Here is a 26,360-nt window from a genome sequence, read left to right on the forward strand (position 1 = left end):
CTGCGGCGGCGGCGGAGCCCACCCCTCGGGTCCCTCTCCGCGCATGCGCGCTGTGGAGGAAAGGGAAGGGGAGCGACGAGAGATCCCCGCGCTCCCCTTACTTGGGCTGCTCTCCAAGAAAGGGCGGGAAACGGGCATAAGCATCTATCCTGAGGCACAAGCTTAGCCACTGATGCATCCCTCTTCTTGGTTGCGAGGAGGAGGATGCCTCCAGTTTTCAGTGGCCGGTTGCTCAGTTATAACGGCCTCATTAGGCATTGTTAAGCATGCCGTGATCACAGTCTGTAGTTTTCTGCGTTTGATTTCCTCCGGATTTTAACTTATACCAGCTCTCCCACCCCAACCATAATAATATATAATAAGCGCGCTTGCCATTCAGGATAATACTCCGCGCACCACAGGAGCGTTACGCCATAATCAAATTGTTGGTCTTTTAAGGTGCCACAGGGTTGTAAACAAGGTTAGTTCTACTCAGAGTAGACCCTTGAAAATTAATGGGCAAAATTTAACTTAGATCCATTAATTTCACTGGGTCTACTCCTGAGTGGTCGGATACAACCCTTTGTTGTTTTCACTCTGTTGCTTTCAGTGCTGCAAAGTGAGTCCCGCAACACAATGTTGCTGCGTGGAGTGTTCAATGCCTTCCTCCAATATATTCTGTTTCCATTCCATTCCCTCCCACCTCACTCAGTCCTGGTTGAATTGCTTGCGGTGTTTCTCCCCTAAAGATTTTTGGACTTACCTCAAGCCTGCTGCTACCTCCGTGTGTGTGTGTGTGTGTGTGTGTGTGGGCAGTGCTGCTCTGGCTACATAAGCGACAGCACTCTCACACTTGGACATCAAGAATAGAAGGGATGCTATGAAATTGGTCTTTTTGTTGCAAGTCTAAAGTTGTGATCCTCCAGTCCACTGAAATTTGTGAGACTTCTTAATAAACATACATAGGATTTGGGTGCACAGCTGAAAAATAGATCTGGTGCTTCAAGATATGGGCCAGTCCACAGATGTAGCTTTTCCTGCCCTCCTTTGGTTAGGAAACCACTTTCCCTCTGCTCTCATCTTCTGTGGAATGTAGCTTACTCTATATAAGTAGGAAATGCAGGTCAGAATGAGGTGGTAGAGTTATGGCAGAGTGAGCTTTCCCACTTCCCACTGTAGATAATGCAATTTTTTAGTGATCAAGCAATTCCCTGCAAGTAGAAAACCAGCACAGCATGAGGTGATCTGAATTTTTTAAAAAAAAACAAAAAAACCCTCCTTTATGTGCTAGTTGTTTACATGGGGGAGCATTCAAAAATGTAATCCTGCACCTATAGCCCATTCCCCTATTGCAGCATTTTGTTGCCTCATTCCGCTTGCATGTATAGGCAAACTTCAGCTGGAGTACAGTATTCAGGCCAATGTGGGAGTCGCGTTGCATCTGCTGTGTGTCTGCTGCCCCTGAACAATTAAACTGCCGGGAACAATTTGGGTAAGACACACAATACTTTGTCAATATGTAACAGTCCCCTATGGATTTATTTATTGCATTTTTTAAAAGCTCTGACATCACTCACATATACATCTTCCACTGTATGCTAAAATGTCAGCCTTGCCATTCCCTTTTAAACATTTCTAATATAATGTATATTGCCACTGTATCAAAATATAAAGCACACACACATTGGGTTCTCAATTTTTATTACTGAAAAAAGTAAACAAAGCTGCAATGTGCTGAGGACATTCCATACAAGAATATACTCATAAAGTTTTGCTAGAGCATTAAGCAAATTTGCTGAACTGGACGGCATGTTACTTGTATTAGTGAAATGTGTGCTTAGGTATTGAAACACATTGAAGTCTTTTTAAAAATTTTTTAAAAGGAAGTATGTTGTAGGTACACAGATTTCTTTATGCTGTACTGAATAATTATAATAATCAAATACACCAGTTTAGTTTCAGAGTGACCAGAACACATTTAGGATCTGGAGTGGGGAGGAGTGCCACAGGTTAAGATAATAAATATATGGATTACATCAGTTAGTTAAAAAAATATCAAGTTTAAAAATAAGTAGATTAACACATTACTGACCACATATTTTCTGCATTTTAAGGAAATCTTAAACTTTCTTCAATACTGCTACAAAAAAACTACCCACAATTGTCCTCTAATATAATTTATGACTAGTAACACTGATTAGGTCTGAAACATTCCCAATGTAATAGAGAATGTACAGCATCGGAGAAAGCTCACATTTTAAATGAATCCTCTCTATTAAGTAAATGTTTAGCAAACAAAAAACAAAAACACATACACATTTTTAAGTAAACATTTTTAAAAAGAAGAGAGAAAAATCACAGGGATTCCTTTTCTCCAACAGTCAACTGTCAAAAATCAGGCATGACCCACTCTTGGTTTAAGATCATACCATCACAAAGTACAGATGAACAGGGAGAAAAAAAATGTAACAAACACCTAATTTTTTCTCTCTTTGGAGTTATCAAAATATTTATAAAATTCTTGAAATATATAGAGAGATAATATGAAAAAAGTTGGCAACATTTTAAAAAAATTTAAGACACAACTTTTGCTTGAAGTCCATGGCTTGAAAACTAGACTGGGTTAGTGTAGCCAGGTGCAAAACAGGGCAAGGCTCCTGCACCTTGAATAGCGGCGTAGAAGAAAGAATTGCCATCGGTCCTGGCTTGCACTCTTTTGTATCCCTAGACTGTTAGCGTTTTACAGTGCAATTCTATTACATGTTTACTCGGGAGTCCTTATGCATTCAGGGAGACTCACTCCTCCTAGGTCCATTCACTTATTGTTATTAAAGGAGTATTTATAATCCTTGTTTTAGGATCAAAGCCCTTCCAAGGCCCCTTGGCATAGCAGCCTTCACCAACCTGGTGGGCATTGTAGTCCAAAACAGCTGGAGGGTGCCAGGCCGGCAAATGCCAGCATTTAGGGTTGCAACAATAGCAGCCCTATATACCAGAAGGCCAGTTCCTAGGGAGGTACTAGATTGCTTTTGTTTGCCATGGTTTTCTTTATTTTCACAGACCATAGCAAATGAAGAGGGAGATCTTTATTCAGCACTCAAAGCTCTTGGTAATCTAATCAGAAGAGTAGGACAAAGTTTAAACAACAACAACACTTTTCTAATCAAGAGACTCAGCAGCTGGGTTTATTAATTTACACAGTCCGACAGAAGTAAGCCCCACCAAGTTCAATGGGGCTTGTTCCCAGGTAAGTGGCTACAGGGCTGTAGACTTAACGTTCTGAAGTGGACCTGACAGTAATTGCTTCTTGAACAGAAGCTGAATAGCATTCAGAGACAGTCTAAACTTAAATGCTTGAAAATCCAGCTGAAATTGAAAAGTGCTTTTTCCCCCAAATGAGAAATGCTGATGTTTAGCTATTGGCTCCCTTTCCTATCACTAATAAAAGCCGCAGAAGGCAATTGAAGAATAATGCTGTTGAGGGAAATGAATACTGCTTGCAAGCGCCACTCTCTCTCCCCCCCCCCCCCCCCGTCGGTGAATTCTGCAGTGTGTTTCTATCACATCAGTCACTAACAAAGTGCAAATCCCACACAAGTTCCCACCCCACTAAAATTAATGCTGGGAAATGTAATGAGAAGTAGGGAAACAGGGGACATTCTTTCTTCAAACAAACTATTGAACAGGATGAGCTCTCAGGAACATTGTCCAGTTCTTAGATCTGATTCTTCTCCCTGTACATGCAAAGTGGCATTACTGCATGGACGGCATCGTATGGCAAAGAAGAAAAGCAATTTTGGAATAAATAGCCCCATTTTAGAACACTCTGCAGGCCCAGGATTATGGGCGTGGGAACCATGTGATTGTGACTCAGAACAAACTCTGTAGTGGAGGAATAAATCAGTTACCTATGTAAAATCACCCTTAAACACGATTTAGGTTTGGGCAGTGACATGATTATTTTGAACGTAGCCCCCTAAGACTGTATGCGCTTTAGGAAAGAGCAACTGGTTTTTCTTGACTTGAAGTCACAATGATGAAAATGCATAGGATCATCAGCTGGAAGCCCTAGGAAAAAATCTGGCCCCCGGAGGGGTCTGCAGAGCCTTTTGTGGGTTGGTTTAACCATGCTAAAATGTTTGTTTCAAAGGTTCTCCTGTCTGTGAAATAGCACCCACCTGAGCAGCCCTCCAGACAAGAGTGGGAGTGTAGCAAACACACAGGTCTTTCCTTGTTAGCCAGGAGTGAGTGTAGCAAATAACACAGGTGTTGCTTTGGGAAATAACCGTAGCCCAGTGCTAGAGCAACTGCTTTCCATACAGCAGGTCCCAGGTTCAATCCCCAGCATCTCCAGGCATGGCTGGGAATGCTTTGCTTACTGAAATCCCAGGGCGCTGCTGCCAGGCAGAGTGGACAATATTGGATGGACCAACGGCCTGACTCAGTATAAGGCAGCTTCCTATGCTCCTATACGCTCAGTGTCATCCATGTAGGCTCTGATCTTGAACATGCAACCTGCAATCTCCTTAAGTTGTCCAAAGCTACATGGTGCTTTGCTTAGTAAAAACAGTTCTACAATGTGGAGGCCTTCGCAATGTAAGAGCAATTCAGGGCCATGAATGGGACCAGACGCCAGAGCCAATGCAAAAACATGGTATCCCACTCACGAATCAACACAGCCTTTTTACTAAGGGAACAGTAACAACTGAATTCAGGCTTTGTGTGAGAAGCAACCTGCTGACCTCACACACCACAGCCCAGGAACCACAGTCCCCATCTCAGACTTGTGTGCTGCCCTGTTCCCAGTCTCTACTGTTGGCTGCAGGACGATCTGTTTCCAATAGCTAGAAGAAGAATAAGACCAGTTCCTTTCAAAATGGTCCTGAAAATAATTCGTGTAATTGCAGGGGTAGCAGCTTCATATTTTTGAGGGACACTTACTTGACTGGATATCAAGGACAGCATTTTACTATTCAGTATTGTGCCCTGCATGAGCTCAAGGAGTGCCAGAAACAAGAACTCCTGTGTCTTTGGTGATCAATAGGAGGGCATTGGGTTGCTTCTCTGTTTAGGCATGCAGGAACGGCTTTGCTCTCTGAAGTCCTTCTTTCAGGAACTGGAGGTAAGTTGCTGTTGAGGGATCTTCAAAAGTGGCAGAGAAACTAAAGATGCTGCTCTCAGCTTCTTCAGGCTTCATAGAAGTAATATCCAGGAAGTAGTTGGCATTGATGTGGTGGACCTGGGAAATGGGAGGATGTGCTTAGGAAAAGACCATTTCAATCCCTACGTTTGTTTTCTTTTCTCCCAGTAGTCACTGCAGGTGGATGGAGGCTGAAGCCCACTTGCCCTGTACTCCCAAGGAGCAGGATGCACTGCACCGTTTAAATCTAGCACCTACTGCTTCAAGGCAAAGGTGGCTGATGCACTTCAATTTTAAAGAGGTGGCTGCTGCTGAGGGTGATGAAAAGAGGCCTCCTCCTCCTCCTCTTTGGGGGCCACAGGGCAAGGTAAGCCAGCCAGTCCCCACACCCCATTTGCCTGTAGTGGCTACTGATAAAGTCTGCTCCCTTCCTCAGCTTTCAAAAATGGAGACAGTGGAAATACATGTATTCCTTTCTCAAATCAACCCAATAAAATAAATGGTTTAAAAGAGGGCAAAAAGTGAACAGAAATGTGTGCCTGTACAATTTGGCAGAGGGCTTTCTCGGTGGTGGTGCCCACCCTGTGGAACGCCCTCCCATCAGATGTCAAATAAATAAACTATCTGACTTTTAGAAGACATCTGAAGGCAGCCCTGTTTAGAGAAGTTTTTAATTTTTAAAGTTCTATTCTGTTTTTAATGTTCTGTTGAAAGCCACCCAGAGTGGCTGGGGAAACCCAGCAAGATGGGCGGGGTAGAAATATTATTATTATTATTATTATTATTATTATTATTATTGGACGGGAGGTGAAATGTGGAATGTGAAAGGTTCTTCAGGGATCCAGGAAAATGCAGAGAAGTGGCCTGAGCAGAGTATGGTTTTAGTAAAACAACTTTTATCATGGCTGCCTGATCAGGTCTAGCTTCTCTGTGTAAAGACAGAGAAGGAGATGGAGAGGGAGAGAGCACCTAGCTCCCAAGTAAAGAAAAAATGTTTTGGAACTGCTCTGGATATGGGTATTCTAAAATTTATTAAAAAAACATGAAGTGGCCTACTAAACGTTGCAACGTGAAGCATAGAACTCTCTCCTAAACCTCATTCAGTCTTATCTCCTCCTCCAAGGTAACATTCTACAAGTTCTTCAATACCATTTGGTACCCACGGAAATATTCTGTGTCTATTAAGAAACACGCTTTGTGAACCTACTGACTTTTTGTGGGCCTTGTTTCCTGAGCTTTTGGAAAGGAAATAAAAAGTCAATCACTACGAAATGCCTTGACAGCTTCAATCTGTAACTGCCTTGCTTATAGCACAAGTACTTTGTATTGCTCCAAAATGAAACTGTTTTTCAGCTCTGAGAGGCAGCTGTTAGATGCTCAGCTGCTGCAAGCATATCAGAGGGAGACAACTGCCATCCCCAGCAGACATCACAAATTCATAAAAGAAGGAATTAACAAAGGAAAAAATGGGAGCCAGAGCCCTACCACAGTGCCATTGGGCAGGCAGATCATTATCTCCACGGGGAAGTTATACTTTTCAAGGTGCAGGTCTGCGAGTTTGCTGTTGATCTCGTTCTCTCTCTTAGCCTGTGGAAAACAAATCCATGTCTTAAACTGCTTTCACTTGTAAAAAGCACCCACTTAGTCCAAAATTGACAGCTCTAGTTTCTTTGGATGTCTAGAACAGGTGCTGGTGAGGATGCTTCTGGGGTTTTCATGCACCCATTCTTGACCTGTCACCACCACCACCTTGTATTGACAGGCTAGCACCTAGCACTGAGCTGGTGTAGCTGAATGCTTACCTGCAAATCCTCCAGCTCCTTCACCAGAGACCAGGTGCTGATGAAACTCTCATTCAGGAAGGCGAGGATGGGCGAACTTTCCAGGACTGTTTCCCGGAGAGTTCGCCCTGAACCTGCTCAAAGACAGAAAGAAAAAGGACACTTGCTTGTGGGGCAGGGGGTGGGGAATCCACCAATACATAATATTATTATATTTCTGTATAATGTATATGTTTATATCTTTTTAATATTTCATATTATGTGAAAAAGGAATATTACTACTACTAATAATAATAATAATGGCCCTAATATGGATTTTGGATTTTTTTACATGTCCTTTAAAAACAAACTGTGATGTGAAATGCACCTTACCTCAGCATGACTGATCATCCAGTGCTCCCCACAACAGTATGGAGTGCACCAGTTTACTCTCAGATTTTGCTCTCTCAAAAGCTTCAGTAAAGGGAAGGTAGGAAACCTGAGACCAAAAGAAGCAACAGAAAAAGTTGAAAACATGAGGGACAGAGTGCAAACCACACATTTAACATTGATCCCTCCCATTGATGGATTTGGTTACCCTTTAGCACTGCATATTCTAGTTATTTTGTATTCTCTTTTTTCAATTTTATCTCAGTTTACTTTATAGTGCTGAATTTACTCTTAATCTTTCTAACGCCTCAATTTGCTTACAATAATTTTTCAAATATTCTACAAATCTTTTCCAATCTTCCTTGAAAGCTCTTTCTTGCTGGTCTCTTATTCTACTAATTAAACTAGCCATTTCTGCATACCCCATCAGTTTCGTCTGCCATTCCTCCTTTGTTGGTATTGTACCCTCCTTCCATTTCTGAGCATTATACCATTTGGGCTGCTGTACAGGAAAAGATTTTTCTGGTCTCTAGCTACATCTGAGCCAATTCCTTCTTGCCTACGGCTACTAGGCTAGTCCTTAAATACAAAGCTTTATAGCCTATGACGGCACTTTTTTTTTTTTTGAAGTGAGAGATGGATTAATCACAACCCTTAAAAGTCGCAGAACAGGTCAAACAGATGAACCCCTTTAAGGAAACCCAGGCTTCTTAAGGAAACAGCTAACCATAAACCATCACTTCAAACTGCACATTTTTTCACAGGCTGCTTTTACTACACATTTTTCAGCTGATTAATTAGATGTGGAAGGGCAGTTCCGGTTGCTGGATGAATGAGAATAGCATTTAACAGCTCATGCTATAAATTCGCTCTTTGTTTCAACCCCCACAAGCCACACATGTCTTGTGTTTCCTGCTGATAAGGTAAGTACAGTGCTAAGCCTGCTGGGTGTCCTGCTCTGCTTGCAGCTGAAAAATGCCCTCCATGACACCTCCATAACTTTCAACTTTTTAAAATGGCACCAGGGACTTAAGATAACAGGAAGGATGAACAAAGCAGCACTTAAGGTTCTGCCTGTGCCCTAAGAAACCTGGTTCCGATCAGAATATTCTTCTGTGGCCTCTGCCAACATTTGCATCCATCCATCAAAAGGATGTACTGTACAGTCATTTAAAAGATCCCAGAGTCTTGGATAGAACTGCTGTGATGCTGTGTTAAAGGTAAAGGGACCCCTGACCATTAGGTCCAGTCGTGACTGACTCTGGGGCTGCGGCGCTCATCTCGCGTTACTGGCCGAGGGAGCCGGCGTACAGCTTCCAGGACATGTGGCCAGCATGACAAAGCCACTTCTGGCGAACCAGAGCAGCGCACGGAAACGCCGTTTACCTTCCCGCTGGAGCGGTACCTATTTATCTACTTGCACTTTTACGTGCTTTCAAACTGCTAGGTTGGCAGGAGCAGGGACTGAGCAACAGGAGCTCACCCCGTCGCAGGGATTCGAACCCCCGACCTTCTGATCGGCAAGCCCTAGGCTCAGTGGTTTAACCCACAGTGCCACCCGCGTCCCGTGATGCTGTGTTAGCAGACATCAAAAACTGCAAGGCCTGGTCACTTTCACAACCACCAAATTAGACTAGGAAGGCTCACTGCATTTAGCCCTTCCATACAGGAGCGCTGGCAGAATAACTTAATCACCAAAGTCACGTTTAAGGAGATGCCAGGTAGACCCTATCCATACTTTCTTAAATGGATACATGGCAACTTCCAGTTTGCTGGCAGCCTCTTCCCAGCTTATTTCTTGCTGCCAGGTAATTTCTTCAAATATGAACTGAATTGGTTCTCCTTCTGAGTCTCTGCTGTCAATCACGTTCCCATTTTCGTCGTGAATCACGGAAGGTACCGAGGGCCCCAAAGACTCCAGTTCCATCTGCAAGACAGAAGGCACTTAACTCTCAGTGAACATACACTGGTCTCTAGAAAACAGACAGTGCCATAGAGATTTCACATACAGGGATGTGGAATGCACCCTAGAGCCATGGTGAGCAGACATTGTGTTTGTGGGATCTACTTTGCATTTTTCTTTTTACTAGATTGCTTGAGGTTCAACTGAGCAAGGTGCCAAATAAATATGACTGGAGCTAGAAAATTCTGAGCCCAGAAATCCACATCTGCTTACCTCCTTCCAGCTCTCCCCCCCCCCACTTCAGCTGTGCAACAGGGGTGGGGATTGCCATTGTTAAATAACCTGGGGTCAGAAATCATTGCCAATCTACTTCAAATCACTTAATGATCTACCAGCAGATCCTAAGCTACTGTCCTATTCCTAAAAGGCTAGAAGATAGGTTGCAACCATCTAGCTATTTGCTATGTATTTATTCAATTTCTAAGCCACTCTTCATCACTGTGATCCCAGGGTAGTCTACAATGTAAACTTCAAAGCACTGTAATATTTAAAAACGAACCATTACCAACCACTATCAATAGCCACTCCTCCTACTCAACAAAATGTGCTGCAAAAACCAAGGAGACAATGAAACTTTTTGCTTTATACACTTTATACTCTTCTGAATATAAAGAACAATACAAACCAGGCACGCAAATGTATCAGATGGAATCGGTCAGTACTGTAAATACAACAGCACAGACAGTCCAAATGCGATTCTCACTACTGACCTGAGGTAAGTATCCAATATCTACTTCCATGTTGCTGCTCTCCAAGGCACCATAGAGCCACTCCATGTCTACATTGAGAGACCTGGTGAGAAAAAGCCAGAAAAAGTCAGGCGCAGGATATCCACATGTGCTGAAACAATGTTTGTTAATTTTATCAAAATATATTTTATCTTGCTCTTCAGTCTGGAAACCTTCAGGTAGGTTACAATGAATTAACACCATTCGAAAGCAATGATTAAAAAACAACGAACGAAGACCCCAAACACCAGACCTCCCAAGGAAGCAGCATGGAATCTATTTACAGTTAGCTAAATGCCTACTGAAATAACCATCTTCCTTAGATGGTTATTTTTAAAAGAAATACCTGCGCACCCTGATGGAAGACAGAAGTAGAGAAGCAAGGAGAACATGCCATCAGCTTCTGAAGGACTATCAGTGGCCTGAGACAATGTTGGGGGGAGTCCAGGGATGGGGAACTCGTGACCCTCCAGATCTTGTTGGGACTCCCAATTCCCATTGGCCCCAGCTAGCATGGGCAATGGCCAGGGATGATGGGAACTGTAGTTCAAAAACAAATGGATGACCATAGGTGCCCCCTCCCTGGTGTAGCCCCTCTCCTCTTCCTTTGTGGCTACTTTGGACATGTGTGTTTCCTGGAGGAAGGTAGAAGCAAGGAAGCCTAGGCCTGGGACCTCACGCCACCAGTTCTTGAAGGGACCATCAGTTGGTCTGTTGGCCTAAATTCTATACCATTTGTTTGTATTAGTATTTTAAAACTTTAATCGTAATCCACCTTGGGAGAAAAGCAGTATGTAGGTATATGAAATAAATTGACTGCCAGTAGCAGTATCCAATGCTAGTCCTACTCAAAGAAGACCCATTGAAGTTAATGGACATGAATAACAGGGTTTATTCATTTCAATGGGTTTACCCTGAGTAGGACTGAGCTGAATGCAACTCCATGCCTTTGCTCCTTGCAAAGAGGCCAGCAGTGATAAGGCCAGGTGGGCGTCTCTCAGGAGAGCATTCTGCTAACCTAGCAAACCTTAGCTGCCCTGGGGACACAGAGCAGGGCCTCTGGTGCTGACATAAGTGCATGTGCAGGTTCACTGGGGAAAAAGGAAGAGCCTGATCTCACTGATACAGCATCTGTTTTGCATGCAGAAAGTCCCAGGTTTGACCCTCAGCATCTTCAAGTAGGGCTGAGGGCGACTGCTACCTGAAACTCGAGAGCCACTGCCAGTCAATACGGACATTACTTAGCTAGGTGGACCAAATGTCTGACTTGGCGTAAGGTGGAATCTTATGTTCCTATCTTGTGTTCTTAAAGAGACAACCCTAACCCTTTAAATCTATTAAGAACTGAAGCATAAGCTAAGCTGATCTTGTTGTACAAATGAACAACTTCCAAGACACTTATTACGAAAATCTCAGAAAGCGGACTTAAAATAGAATAATGCAAAATAATCAAATGTGTGGAGCTTGCACGTTCAAGTTAAAAAGGCCATTTGCGTGTTTGTCTCTTATCAGAAGATGCTGGAAGTGGGCAACCCTCACCTGTTGTTAGGAACAAACAGCTTGAACTCTCGAACGTGGGAGGAGTCCTTGGCGAGGACAACGTAGCCTGTGAACTGGGCAGGGGAAAACCAGAATGGGAAATCGGGAGGCTCATTCAGCTGGAACTCTGCATGGATCCTGGAAGAAAATAAGAGAGACTGTCACTAAGTAAGTAGGTGTCCTGAGGAAGGCGAAGAAGCCAAGCGTAGGCCCAGCTGCTATGTGGCTAATGGTGTTTGCCATTGAATGAGAGGCCTCAGCTGGGGGGAAAGCATGGGACCCTATCCTAGAGTCCCACACAACTCTTGCCCATAAAGGACGCTTTCTCTTCCACCAACATTTGCACACAGAACTACTTGTATTTACCATACTTGCAGTTCTGCAACAGATTTCTGGATGGGAAGTATGCTTGGCAGCTGCTCTATCTTTTGTTGGAAACAGTCTAGACCTTCCTCTTAAGATGGAGCCATCACTATGGATTGAAGTCTAATTTATCTTTGTAGTGTTATTGCCTCAATATATGAAACTCCACATCTCACTGGTCCATAGCTGCCAAGTTCCAGGTAGAAAAATAAGGGATCGCAGCGGCGCGACACCGGAAGTCACTTCTATGCATGTCCAGACATACGTAGAAGTGACTTTCGGTGCTGGCGCTGCCCAATTTCCGGTGCCCAGACATGGGCGGAGCAGCACTGGCTCAGATGCAGGAAATAAATGCTTGCAAAAAAAGGATGCCAAATGCACTAATGCAGTGATGCTTCAGGGAGATGCTTGTGCTGTGATTCCTGCACTGGAGGGGGTTGGTCTAGAGGACCCTTGGGGGTCCCTTCCAACCGTCCAGTTCTGTGATACTATGATTAAAATACTCCAAGAAATAAATAAACGGGCTTCTCTGTGACAATCATTGGAAAGGGCTCCGGGGGGGCCATCCCACAGAAAGTTTGGTATGTGCCCTGCAAAACCACCCTCTAGCCTTCAGGTTTATTTTATTTTTATTTACTACAATCGATTGTAAAATAACAACAGCAACAACCTCAAAGCAGTTTACAAACGGATAAAACAATAAAATTAAGGGGGGGGATCTCAAAACGTACAAAAAGTTAAAATACTAAAATAGATTGAATTTCACATCCACTTTATTGGATATTCCCTGGTTCTAGTATTATGAGAAGGGGAAAAAAATCTCTTCATTCCCACCCACAATTACTTGCCTTTTTTCTAAAAGTTAAAATGCCCCAGATTTTGGAACATTTCCTCATAGGGGAATTGCTCCAATCCATGGATCATATTGGTTACACACACACACCCCAATAATGTGATTCTCTGCCATGGCAATAGGTATGCTCTCAAGAGACAACTATATAAGACAATCTTGTTTAGTATTGTCCACTGACTGGCAGCAGCTTTCCAGAGTTTCTGACTCCACCTGGGCATGCCTGCAACTGAACCTGAGGCAATGCAGGGCAGCTATGGCTATACTGAGCTACAGCCCAGAAAGCATAAACCAGGAACAGAGGAGCAATTGCAGTAAGAAAGGACAATAACAGTTTGCTATAATTTGGCAAGCTTTGGCTACCTAAACCAGCTCAAGAGAGTGGCTTGCAAAAGGCACCTTTTGTTTATTTGAAACCAAGGAATGTCATGGATTTGCAACATGCAAATTGAATCCCTGCCCCCAGGCAAATCTATTGTACTTGGGGTGCAAATTGGATTTGAGCTCACAGCTCCTTCTTTTATGTGGCTGGGCACAGGAGGAGGTGCTGCTAAAAAGATATATTAAAAAACAAAACTTTTGAGGCCATTTATCGTAATAATTTTCACAATTTGCCAGATGGAAGTGAACTAGAGTGTCACAAGAGGAAGAGGGGGTTAGGATTAAATGCTCCTGGGGATAAAACAAAAGAAAGAGAGAGGAAGGGGGAGAGGGAGAGAGAGAGAGCTTGCAGGAAAAGCCTGGCAGAGCTCTTCCCCACCCGTCCTATCGATCCCTCACCTTAATGGGCAACAGCAAGGATCACTCACCTTTTTTACTCTCTGGGCCGTAAAGAACCCAGCCCGTCTTGAATGTTAGATGACTTCAAGGCAACCCTGTCCTGCACATACATGCCCAGCATTTTGTACTATTGGGAGGGAGGGGGGTTTACTAGTGCAGCCTCTTAAACGGGATCCAGACGCAGGAGCATTGCCAGCCAGCCGCCGGGGAGGTGTCTGTGTGTGTGTGTGTGTGTGTGTGTGTGTGAGAGAGAGAGAGAGAGAGAGAGAGAGAGAGAGAGAGAGCGCCCATGCCTGTAAGGGAAGCGCGTCCTCCTGCAAGCTCTTTCCCAAAGTTGCAGGACGGAGACTGACCTCATCCCTTGCCAGAAAGGGGGCGGGGGTCCAGCCAGGATCAGGCTGTGTAAAGCGAGGATTCCTTTGTATCAGTGTCTATGCAGCGAACTGCATAGCTTAATTAATGCAAATGTTGCCTTCTCTCTCCCCATCCCCCTTTCCCTTTTGGCTGAGAGGGGGGGGGGAGGGAGGCAAAGCAAAGCAAAGCAAAGCAAAGCAAAGCAAAGCAAAGCAAAGCAAAGCAAAGCAAAGCAAAGCAAAGCAAAGCAAAGCAAAGCAAAGCGCCACACAGGCGTCTGACCCCCACCGCTTGCAGCCGCAGGTAGGGAACTGCCTCTTTCCCCGCCGGGAAAGGAGCGAGCTGCATCAGCTGGGGGGGGGGGCGGGGCTGCGAGACAGTGAAGGAGCCGAAGGGAGAGGAACAGCTTTGGCAAGGCTGCTGCTCCTGAGTCCTGACTGGAGGCGCTGCCTTGCAGGAGAGTCGGCCGGGAGGGAGGGGGCGGGGGAGCCACTTTGCATGGAGCTGGCAGGACTCGCTGGGGTGCCCCCTAGAGGCCTGGAGCAACGCGCAACGTAAATCCGGGTGATTTACGGGATTTTGTTCGATCCGGGCTGCCAGCGGGAAATGGCTTTTAAAACGGGGCTTTCCCGCGAAAAACGGGAGACTTGGCAGCTATGCACTGGTCGCTTGGATCACATGGGGGCTTCCCATGCCAACGTCAAGCGGCTCCCACAGAGGACACTGCTGATGTGGGGAGTACCCACTGTTGAAGATTCATTGCCCGTGTCTGCAGTCATGGGATTGTTGTCTATCACATGGCGGTATATGTTTTCATTCCACAGAGTGGGAAGTGACGGAGTCAGGATGTTTGTGTTACTGTGTTCCGTGAAGTGGGACTATTGTCCTTTGTTCTTTCTCTTTGCTGTCTGATGCTAGAGAGAAAGGGAGCCATGTTGCAGTGCTCTGTGTGTGTTTATATGTAAATAAAATTGATTATCCAAATGCTGAGTTGCTGAGGTCTGTTACGCAAACTGCGAAGACTGCGGATTCCTAAGCGTTCTAATGCTTTTTGGCATCAGTTGTTGTGATGTTTGGGCTGGAGAAGAGAAGAAGAGTTTGGATTTGATATCCCGCTTTATCACTACCCAAAGGAGTCTCAAAGCGGCTAACAATCTCCTTTCCCCTCCTCCCCCACAACAGACACCCTGTGAGGTGGGTGGGGCTGAGAGACTTCAAAGAAGTGTGACTAGCCCAAGGTCACCCAGCAGCTGCATGTGGAGGAGCGGAGACGCGAACCCAGTTCCCCAGATTACAAGTCTACCGCTCTTAACCACTACACCACACTGGCTTTAGAAGAAAAGAAAGCTTTTGAAGCTCCAGAACGATCGACCAGGAGGGAGAGAACATGCCAGTCAGACATGTGTCTTTGCCAAGGTCCTACTCGTGTGTGGGACGACTTCTAACACACACATGGTCCATGCATCTCCTATGATATTGCTTAACAGCAGCTATAGCACGTCACTGTGAGTAAGCTCTAAACCATGGTTTACTGTGCATGAATTGAATGTTCTGCTTCACTCCTCCCCATGCTAGGGAGAAATAGCCCATGATTCCTGGGATTTGCACTACAAATAAACCATGACAATAAGCTAGCCCTTGTGGTGTGTTGGAGTGGTTTGGACAGGGAACATGGTTTGTTTCTCCCCAGCATGAGCAAGGAGGAGTGAAGCAAGCCAGTATCTATGCAGAGGGAAGCAGATGTACAAATGTGGCCCATATAAATGCAAGGAACGCTGATCAAGAAAGAAGAACAATTCATGTGTTTATGAGCATTTGTACCATGGTCAAAAAGACTCCAACAGTGGCTTACATACAATCAATTAAACAAAGCAGTCCCTGCCTGCAGGCTCACATAGAAGAAACAGCAGAAAAGGAAAACAGGGCAGGGAAAGAAGAGGGGAAATGGCAAAGGTTATGTGAAGGTAACATTTATTCAACCAGTCTAACCGCAAGCGCCCTCCCCTTTCGCAACTTTACCTGAAGGCTATCTTATAGTAGAACTCAGCAATAGCTTGGATGCAGGCCACAGCTCCTTGAGGGGCAAACCGAGTTTTCACGAACGGCCGGGGGTGGAACATACTCAAGAGTTTGTGAATGATGACCTATGTTAGGGGGGAAAGTACAGGGGAGTACAGCAGGTTGTAGCCAGTGAACCTAAGACCCCAAAACTACTCCCCTCCAAGGCCACGTTCAATAATCAGCATCTGGGACCTGATGAAGGAGGGTCAACTTCTCTGTTTTCTTAGCCGCTTTCAACCATTTATAGCCTCCAGCATTCTGAATATTGCTGTGAGTGAGCTTTAACATGCCATACTCCATCTTTCCAGAACACGGCAGCCAAGGACTGGAAACAGATCTGCTTGTTTTCACTGTTCTGTATTGTTCAGATGCCACTGAATTCAAGATATCACATGCAAGGAAGGCCCCTTCACCAATTCCTCTCAAGCCAGGTGCTAGAATTGAGTGAACCACCTTGCACACCAGAGATGCTCCCAAAAGAGTGTCTATTGCGGAATCAGCGCTGCTCACATTTTTCCGTGTCTGCATGATGCTGTTATCCAAATGCCAGCAAGCACTAATTTGAGCCCCCAAGAAGTAGAGTCCGTTATCAGAATCCACGTCCTCAAGCATCAAAGTAGGGATACAGCAGTTCTGTTAAGTAGATCAGTGTACAGGTGACACTTAACTTATGCTGGGGTTACATTCTGGGGACAGTGCGTAAAGCCAATTGCATATAATCAAAACACATTGGATTCGATGGCAGGTGGGATTGCCAAAGTCAGCTGTCTGCCCCCTTTCTGCCCCACTTCTATTTTTTTTTTTGCCAAGCACATAAAGCTGAATGTGCACAAGTTAAATGTGTGAAAGTTGAGAGTTACCTGTATGTAAGAGTAATCTACTTTGAATATAGTAATGGGCTCTCTTACTAGTTTGTGTCTTCACCATATTTAGAGTGGTGTCCCACTTTTTACGAAGCTATTGTATAGCTGCAGACGGCTTTTGGCCAAGCAATAAAGATTTAGATGGGATTGCAAGGAGGCCGTCTATGAAGCACTCTGAACACTCAAAACATGACCCATCGTTACTACTCCCTAGCCTTCCAATTGATGGCAATGATGAACACTTTGCCTACCTCTTTCCCTCTGGGGGCTGGAGGGTAGAAACGGTTGTTGGGAAGGTACCCAGTAAAGATGTTCAGCTCACTGGGAATCACCCACCAAGGATCAGCAAGTTCCAGTTTATTCTTTGGCGGAAGGAAGGCCTTGAATTGCTGGGCGAACATCAAGCTCAGAGGGGAAGCCGGAGCCGTCCAGTTGCGAAGCCCAGAAAGGGCAATGTGAGAAATCTGCGGAGGCAGAGAGACACGTTAGGAAGCTGCCCTGTGAAGCCTCTTCCACTTTATGAGGCTGGAGGCTGACTGGTCACAACACATTCAGATATTACACCATTACTCCATACTTAAGCTTTCTGAACCACGGTTTGGTGCAATGCCTGAACTAAGCTATTACTAGAAGGAAAGACTGCATAGCACTTTATTTAACATTCCCAGTTACAGCGATATAATTGAAGCAACAGAAAAACAAGCACACATTCAATTCATTGACCTGAAGGTTAAAACTGGACTAGCCTTTGTATCAATCCACTAATGCTTCTAGTTGATTGATCTACTGATTAAAACTTGCAGCACTAATTAAACGTGATACCCACTCCAAGGAAACCGTCTTTGCTCTTTGTCATCGTCTCCATAAGCAAGGGCTGGAATTTTGCAATGATAGAAAGAGTCTCGCCATTGGGATCCAATACCTCTTCCTCCTCAATCCCAGTTACTGGAGCAATGCCTGAACAGATCAAGGGTTATAAGATTTATGTATGCACTTCATTAACATAGGTCTCAGCTACACTGGCAAAGGAAAAGCGCTTGATATGCGTTGTATATGCATTATAACACTGTGACACCAGATGGCACTGTGGAGTTCTGTTTTTGCCAACCTGATTTCCCATACAAAGTTTACAACATGTTTAAATGAAACACTTCTTTGATGTGTCTAGATCCATCCACAGTGTTATTATTAACATAACTTTATTGGTGATCCACAAATCATTACCAATTGAGAAGTAGCCATCTGAATTACATTAAGAAAAAAACACCCTGCCACAGTGAATCTATTATAGTTCCTGTTACAAAAGCTTCAACTTATTGCATCGAAAACTGCAAGTTTCACTATTTAAATAACAAAATAAAATACTATTTTCCCCCAATGCATATAACAGTTTTCATGCGGATTATTATACTGCAACTTGTGATTTAAAATCATTATGTATTCTTAATATTAGTGATTGCTTATAAAACTATAGCATAAAAATTAATTAAATCCATTCATTTTTACGCATACCACTGCTATGAAAATAAAGTGTTACTATATCAATTTAAATAGATATGCAAATAAGAAATAGCTATACAAATTTTTTGCACAACTTTTAAAAACTCAGTATTACTTTAAACCTGGCACTGGCTTACCTGTGAGATCTCCTTGCCCCTTATATGCCCATTTGGCTACTTCAATTTTCAGAACTGGCACTGCTGTAGGTGCTATATAATACTCTTTCCTCATTTGTAAGAAATCCGATATTTCATTGTGGCAGAACCTACACTTTGGAACTCCCTGTCTAATGATATCAGGCTGGTCATCTTCACTTTTCACTTCTCTTTTAGGCCCCTGCTAAAAACATTTTTGTTTAGAGGAGCCTACACAGGTATCTAGAATGCTGATAAGTTTCTTAGTTTATTGCAAGTTTCAAATTTCTAAGCGTTTTCAGCAACTGTTGTAATTGTTTTTACAAGCAATTTTATTGCTTTATTCTTTCTGTAAACTTCTTTGAGGTTTTTTATTTTTATAATCAAATGGTGTATAAATTTTATGAAATAAATTAAATAAATTAAACCAAGTGTCTTCCATTTATAGTCAAACTTTCAGCACATTTAAGTCTGCATATCCCCTACCAGTCTGTATGTCTCCTGCATTGTTTTCATTTCACTATGATATGAACCGGCTTGGTTTTTCTACAACTCTATAATAATAGCAATAAGAAGAATTTATCATAATAATTATTATTATTACAGCCCTGAGAAGCTGAGAAGCTGAATTCATGTATGCATCTATTTGTAAAGCACAAAAAATTGTGAGGCATTGTACAACAACTGGAAACCACACAGGCCCTGCTAAAAGGTAAATAAAAGATGCTTTAGGGAGGAAAGAAAAGGAAAGTAAAAGCAAAATAAAGGCGGGAAGGTTCCTCTCTCATAATCCTAGCACTCAGGACTAGCCGATGAAGCCAGAAGCCAGGATTCAGGACAGACAAACACAGTGCTTACTTAAACTGTGGAATTTTCTTCCCTGAGATGCACTGATGGGGGCCACCTGCTTGGATGACTTAAAAAAAGGATCATTCAAATTCACAGAGGGTAATGCTAATGGCTACTAGCCACAACAGCTACAAACTACCTCCACTGTATGCCTTTTATTGAGACTCACAAGGGGGAGAGTTGCAGGTACATTCAGGTCCTGCTGGAGGGCTTCCCATGGAGGCACCTGGTTGGCCACTGTGAGAACAGGATCCTTGACTAGATGGGCCATTGGCCCCATCCAGCAGCGTCCTTCTTCTGTTCCTACCGGTATGAAGGAGAATCAACTGACGGAAACCAGGGTGAATAGTTGTCAAGACAGGTCAATGGAAGGGCCTTGTTTTCTCTGCCTCTCACCCAAATGGTGGCAGCAGCTGTCTGGAGTCCAAGAGGGAAGGGACTGGATGGCAGCTAGGCTAGGCAGAACAATATAAACAGTCTTATTCCCCCCCCCCTGCCCTTGCTGCACTCTAGAATGACTGGCCATTGGCAGACTGTGAGAAGATTTTGCTGTGTCACATAATGACAGAGACACAGGCTGAACAGGTGTGCATTCATGGTCGTTGCACCAATGCTCCCCTGCATGCCTAGTTTGCAAGACGATGCAACCCACACCTGTGGGTTGAGAGCTACGGTCTTCATGAAGGTGTCATGCTTTCACTTCACCACAAGCACAACTGAACCCAAACGTGTTCAGCCCACATTCCTACTACTAGGTGTGTCATTGGCCCTAAGGCTGGGAAGGATGAAGAGCAAAACGAAGCACCCAGCTGAGCAGTCCTATCTCCATGCAGCAGGGGGCACCAACAGACTGCCAGCAACTCCTTTGCATTCTGCTTTGAACAAGGCTCTTTCATTTCTTGTGCCTGTTCTCAGCTTGAGTGTGCAACAGTACACACCGTTTCTGTGAGAGCGCTGCCGTTCTGCTACATTTCCCAAGGGGGCATGTCAAGGCTGTGACTGGCAAGGAGAGATCTGTGGGCAGCATACAGTCTGTACTCTAATTCCAGGCAGCCACTTTCCCTACCCCAGGCTGTACCTGGCAGTGAAGTTTTTCAGCCTGGGGAAGGGGCAAACCCTGTGGTGCCAGCCCCTGAGGAGTTTGGCTGGGAAGATTCTGATCTCCCAGGATGACTAAACTGGCGGCTGCTGTGTTGGGTGATGCCCACAGAGCCACTCTTTCTGCGCTTTGTCTGGCACGATAGCGCAGGGGCACAAATGCTCATGCTCTTGCAAACACAACAGGCAGGCAGCTGTGAGGACTGCAGAACCAACACCGGTGTCACAATCCCCTTTATCTGCTCTGCAGATGGGCAGGAAACAAGGGCTGCCTGAATCCAGCTCCCCTCTGCGCTGGCTGTGAGAGCAATCGGGCAGGCTGCCCAAGCGAGCGCCATCAAGCCCACAAGTAACCAGCAGGTGGAAGTGCCGCAATTTCTGTATGCAAAAAGATTCCCGAGATTGCGTGCGCCTCGCCACCCGCCAGCTCTCTGGTCACATTACTGCAGAGCAGTATCTCTTGCATTCAGCTGCTCTGAATCCCCTTTAAGCCCCAGACAAAGCCAACGCGTGCAGTTTTGCAAGTCAGACAATAGGAACCGCAGATTTAGAAAAATTGCCCTTTGTGAAAGAAGCGTCTGGTGCATAAGCCTTTCGAAAAACACAGAAAGCTTAGCAGCCTTTCGTTGTGTAAATCAGTCTAGCGCCCGAGCAAAGAGAATTAAGGCAAGAGCAGTTGTGTGCTGTGGGCAGCTAACATCCACCCCACCCACCTGCCAAGAGATCTCCAGTTTTTATATGCTTATGATGTTTGCTTTCCCCGGAAAACACCAAGAGGCAGGCCATTTGCATGCCCAAGGGGGACTTCAAAATGGCACACTTTTCAAAACAGTCTCCGCAAAAACCTGAAACTCATTTGGGTCACCTGGCAGCTCTTGGTGCTTAATGGAGCTGCACGGGTTGCTAGGAGGTCCCTGAGCAGCTGCTCCAGAAGAAACATGGAATGGCTGCTGTGTTGCTATCAGCAGATGCTTTCAGGTAGTCATCAATGCTTCCTGGACATTGGGAGTCCCTTTAGATTAAGCTGCTTAACAGTGCAAGCCTATGCATTTCTACTCAGAGGTTAGACCCAGTTCAGCGAGGCTTCTTCCAAGCTCAGCGTACATAGGATTGCAGCCCAAGCCATGCAAATAGCTATGGTACTCACACACAATGAAAGCAGAGCTTAGCTAAAGATACTGGGGTTTTTTAAAAATAGTTCCATTGGTTCCCCAAAACAAAAACTAAACAACCTCCCCTTCTTGGTGACTTTTGGCATTCCTTTCCCCCCAAATGTTGACAATCTATTGCTTCCAGTGGGGTCATCACACGCCATATCGGATAGGCTACTTAGTACGTGACATCATCCTGTTTAAGAAAGGGTCACTGATTGGGATGGCTCCCTTATGTGACCAACATAGAAGGAACAGCAGCCAGAAGAGGAAAGGGTGTTGAATGAGACTCGAGACGGGAAGGCTTACCTGTGTGACATCCATGTTCCCCCTGCCATGACATGTTAGCTCAAAATCAAAGAGGAAAATCGGGGACCAAGGAGGGGCTTGGGATGTGGCGAGAAGAAGTGATTGGGGTAGCCCAAGCAAGACGGGACGGTTCAGTCTGCCTTGGGACTTTTGCAAGTTCCTCCAGGTGCTCAGCTGCGGTGGGGTTCTCTGCAGAGTCCCAAGCCTCTTCCGGGGGAAAGGTCATGGGTCAGATAGGATCCTGACATATATACACCATGAAAGGCACATATTTAAGGCTGACCTTTAAAATGCATGCGCTTTAGTGGCATTTAGGTCCCTGGCAAAAACCTGTTCCTTTTTGCCTGGGCTTTTAATGGTGAGAGATTAATGAGCAATTCTGTTTTATGCTATCCCCCGCTGTGCAGGGTTTTATGATGCTGCGCTTGGGATTTTTCATCTATCTTATATGTTAATTGTTTTGTCTTTTTATGACACTATCGCTGTACATGATGAGTTGCAAGCTGCCTTGGGGACCACAGGTTAAGAATGTTTCTTAAAAGTAAAAATAAAATAGAATTTTACCCATGCATAACTCTTACTAACTGTTCATTTTCACTAGATGTTTGCTGCTCTTTTGCTGTTGGAACCACCATTGGATGTGCCCTATCTCTGGAAGGTTCATCCTCTTCCCCTGGGGTGCTTTGATTTCAAACCCAATTTCACCAGCAGTGGGGGACCTATAACAGCAGTTCCATGCTTGCCTAGGGAATCAATGGTAACAAGAGAATGAGATGGTTTCAAACGCTTTTTACTAACCTTTTGCCCTCTGGCTATTTTGGACTAAAACTCCCATCAGCCCCAGCTGACACACCTGTGCCAGCTAGGACTGATGGACATTGTAGTCCAAAAAAGCCAGAGGGGACCAGGTTAGGAAAGCCTGGTCTGGATTATTACTTCAGTTTTCCAGCTGGAAAAAAATGGCTGGAATGTTGTCGTCCTCTCCTTCGGGGATTAAGCAGACAATGAATGAGTGACAAACCCAATGCAAGAACTAGACAATCTGTGCTCAAGGGCCATGTTTTGTTTTTGTTTTTTTAAAAAGCAAGATGAACATGTATTTGTCTACTCAAAAAATTAGATGCCTACCAGTTAGCTTCTCTGCAATTGGTTTGAACTCTTCAGGACTGATGTACAGGTCATTGTTCGTATCCAGGGACGCAAACAGGAAAAGACCTTCGTTTCCCAAAGATTTCAGAGCTGTCTCCTGTTTGGGAAATAAGAGAGTTGTTGATATGCACAAGTGACAATGCAAGCATGTCTACTCATGTCTACTCATAAGTAAGTCCTGATGAATTCAATGGCTCTTACTGCCGGGTAATTGGAATTGGGCGTACAGCCTGAAATAATAACACGTACATTTATTTACATGGCTCTGTGCAGAATAAGAACTTCTACCCACCCGGGGGGGGGGGGGCAGGAGGCATATAATTTGAAACAATGAATATAAACTATACAATAAAATTAATAGTTTAGCATATATAAATCAGAAGCCATTCAAATTAAAATATTTCAATTTAACTCATAACCCGAGTTTAGAGAACCACAAATCTGCCCTGGCACCTGTGAAACTACCCGTTATCTCTGACACGTTTTTTGGGAAGAAGGAGAATGCGTCATTGGATACATTAAGTGGGCTGAGGTTCCAAACAGAGGAGATGTAGGAGATCAGTGATCAGATCTCACAAGTTTGCTTTTAACTTTAAAGGTTGGAGAAGGGTCTCCCTCCCCCTTTTGAACAGAACAGATGTTATTGGACTCTAGTTCCCATCAGCCCCAAAAGTCGGGGCTGATAGGAGCTGGAATCCAGAAACATCTTGGGGGTGCCACACTGGCTACTCCTGGATTAACTGGAAACAATTCAAGGACAGGCAAGAGCTGAGAGTTGGTGGAGTGGTTCTGCTTCCCTTCTCTCTCTCTGGAGAAAAGGTCTAGATAAGGCCTTGGTTGAATCCAGCAGAGACTTTCTTACATTCTTCACTGCTTACTTAGACTCTCTTTGGAGTAGGGATTGGTCTCCCTGCACGGTTGAGACCCAAAGTGGCACACATGAATCACATTTGATGTTGCAAGAAGAAAAATATGAAAGTCTTTCCTTTCTTTTTCCTTAAGGAAAACCTACCTAAATAATCCACACCCCGTTTGTTAGTCAAGGAGCATCCCTGCCATGGAAATCGCATCCGACTCACCCGAACTGTCAGGGAATTGTCCACAGGTAGCTGGCAGACCTGCAGATATTTTTGTTTGGCTCAGCACTAGCCAGTGAACCGTGGAGTTTGATCTGTGCTCCTCCGATAGCATGGACTTATAGAACCAACCCCTGTGCATGAACCGTAAAGGTTACAGTCACATTTCGCATTCCGAAATGCACCAGGGAGCAGCTCCAAATCCAAATAAAAGCTATGGACACACTGTGAATGTGAAAAGTGCAGTAGTTTGGGTGGATATTGAGACCACTTCAGGCTACTTGGGTTTCCAAGTGGCGCCGACAGCAGAGCGGCAATTCCTGTATGGCAATAAAACATGACTGTCTAAAGTCACAGAATTGAAGGAGTTGGGAGCAGTTGAAGATGCATGCAAACTGAAGTAACAGGGAAGCCAGCAATTCAGGAATCCCAGCCTTACATGTTTGAGTGCTGCCAGCTAAGCTCAGAGGAAGAGGAGTACCCAGAGAGCCTTAAATTCCAGAGTAGGGGTAGGGAGAACCTTTCCCAGATCAAGGGTTGCATTCCCTTCTGGGCAGCCTACCAGTGGGTGGGCCAAATGCAAAAACGGGTGGAGCACTGACTGCCAATTTTACCTTTGTACAGTAGTTGGTTTCTCACACTCACACACCAATCTCTAGCCTCCATCCAGGCAAGCAATAGGCATTACAGTGGTACCTTGGTTTGCAACTGCTTTGGATTACAACCACGTCAAACCCGGAAGTGCATGTCCCTTTTTTTGGATTACAACCCATTTTTGGGATTACAACCAATTTTTTGGGGGGGGGGCCCTATTGGAGAAAGTGCACCTTGGACATCCGGAACAGATCATGGTTGTAAACCAATGTACCACTGTATTGCAATCCAAGGACACATTCCTGCATAGGCAAAAACACTCCAAATGGGTGCAAAGCAGGGCTGGGGAGGGTTGTAGCTTGGGGAGAGTCTTAAAGGTCAGGTGGTGAGGCCTGGGAGGTTGCATTCAGCTCTTAGCGCCGAGGTCCCCCACCCTCATTCTAGAGGGAGCCCTGCAATGACGCAATGCGATGTGGTGCCGTTAGAGGTGGGTTGATTTCGCACCTGAGCCACAATCCCTCAATTCACTGGGCCTTGTGCCCCATGTCAATGAGAGTGTGCACCTGGAAGCCGCTAATTGGACTTTCTGCTGCAGCAAAGCTTCCTAGCTTCTTCACTCTTTGAACAGCAAATTAAGATATGCTAAGGCAAGAAAGACATCACCAATAAGAAGGTGCTGTTAATTGTATTTAGACTGCTGCCACTTTGTTTTCAGTGAACTGCTTTGAGCACAATGCATGTGTAGGAAACCTAATATATAAATGAACTGGCTGTGACTAGAGGAACATGGTGAGCTACCATTGCAAGTCAAACAATTAACTCAGTATAGTCTATGCTGAGTAGCAGCAGCTCTCCAGAGTTTCACAGTGGAGTGTATTTGGAGATGATAGGGATTCTGTATGCTAAGCAGGTGCTCTACCACTGAGCTATGCTCCTTTCTCGTGAAATCCTGGAAAACCTCCTGCACAGGAAGGTTTGTGATTAGCCAGACCGGACCCATTGGTCCCTCTTGTTTCTACTGACTGGCAGCAGCTCTGCAGGGTTTCTGACTGGGGCCCTTCCTGGAGATAAATATAGATTCTTTTGCATACAGTTCTCCTCGGAGTAGACCTATTGAAAACAATGGACCCATGTTAGTCATGTCTATTTATTTCAATGGGTATACTCTGTGTAGCACTAGCATCAGATGCAACCCATGGGCTCTACCACTGAGCTTCCTCAACGCCGAAGTATTTTCCATACCAAAACATTTCTTAATTCTTGAACTCAAGAAATCCAAGCTATACACTGACTTGGGCATAGTGAAGATGATTTGTATTCCCTGGGTCAGAAAAAGTGGAGAGTTTTAAGCACTGGGAAACATTCCTTCCCAACTCACCAAAAGCCTGGTGTAACCCTATAACAGCCCATCCCAGCTTCTTAGCGTTGAGCAGGACAAAACCCCTTACATTTAACATTCAGCTGGGCGGAATTCATTCAAGAATTTCTACGGCACAATCCACATTGACAGAAATGGGAGAGGTAATGTCATGCGCTCCCAACACATGGCGAGGCTGTAAAGTATTAAATAATAGTCACAGCTAACTTTCTTGCTCCAGCTTCCATGAGCAAAGTTCTCATTGCATTCTTTCAAGCTAAGCTCACCATGGGTGTAGACAGGGGGGGGCAGGAGGGGGCAGCTGCCCCCCCTAGAAGCAAAAAATTATTGTATTTTACAGACCATAACCAAT

The 26,360-nt window shown here is 44.7% G+C and overlaps 1 protein-coding gene across 1 annotated transcript; it reads right to left on the reverse strand.

Annotated features, from left to right (window-relative positions):
* Positions 1-1,727: 1,727 nt before the first annotated feature.
* Positions 1,728-22,931, reverse strand: SELENON (selenoprotein N). The gene is made up of 11 exons (XM_060275794.1): positions 21,812-22,931; positions 17,597-17,727; positions 17,022-17,234; positions 15,866-15,990; positions 11,500-11,637; positions 9,943-10,024; positions 9,008-9,196; positions 7,273-7,378; positions 6,922-7,034; positions 6,605-6,706; positions 1,728-5,218 (listed from the first exon to the last, which is right to left on the reverse strand). The coding sequence occupies exons 1-11, from the start codon at positions 21,843-21,845 to the stop codon at positions 5,048-5,050; spliced, it is 1,404 nt and encodes a 467-aa protein (XP_060131777.1). The 5' UTR covers positions 21,846-22,931; the 3' UTR covers positions 1,728-5,047.
* Between the last annotated feature and the right edge of the window lie 3,429 nt (positions 22,932-26,360).

Source organism: Zootoca vivipara, chromosome 6, assembly GCF_963506605.1.
Source record: "Zootoca vivipara chromosome 6, rZooViv1.1, whole genome shotgun sequence".
In the NCBI taxonomy this organism is placed as follows: Eukaryota; Metazoa; Chordata; class Lepidosauria; order Squamata; family Lacertidae; genus Zootoca; species Zootoca vivipara.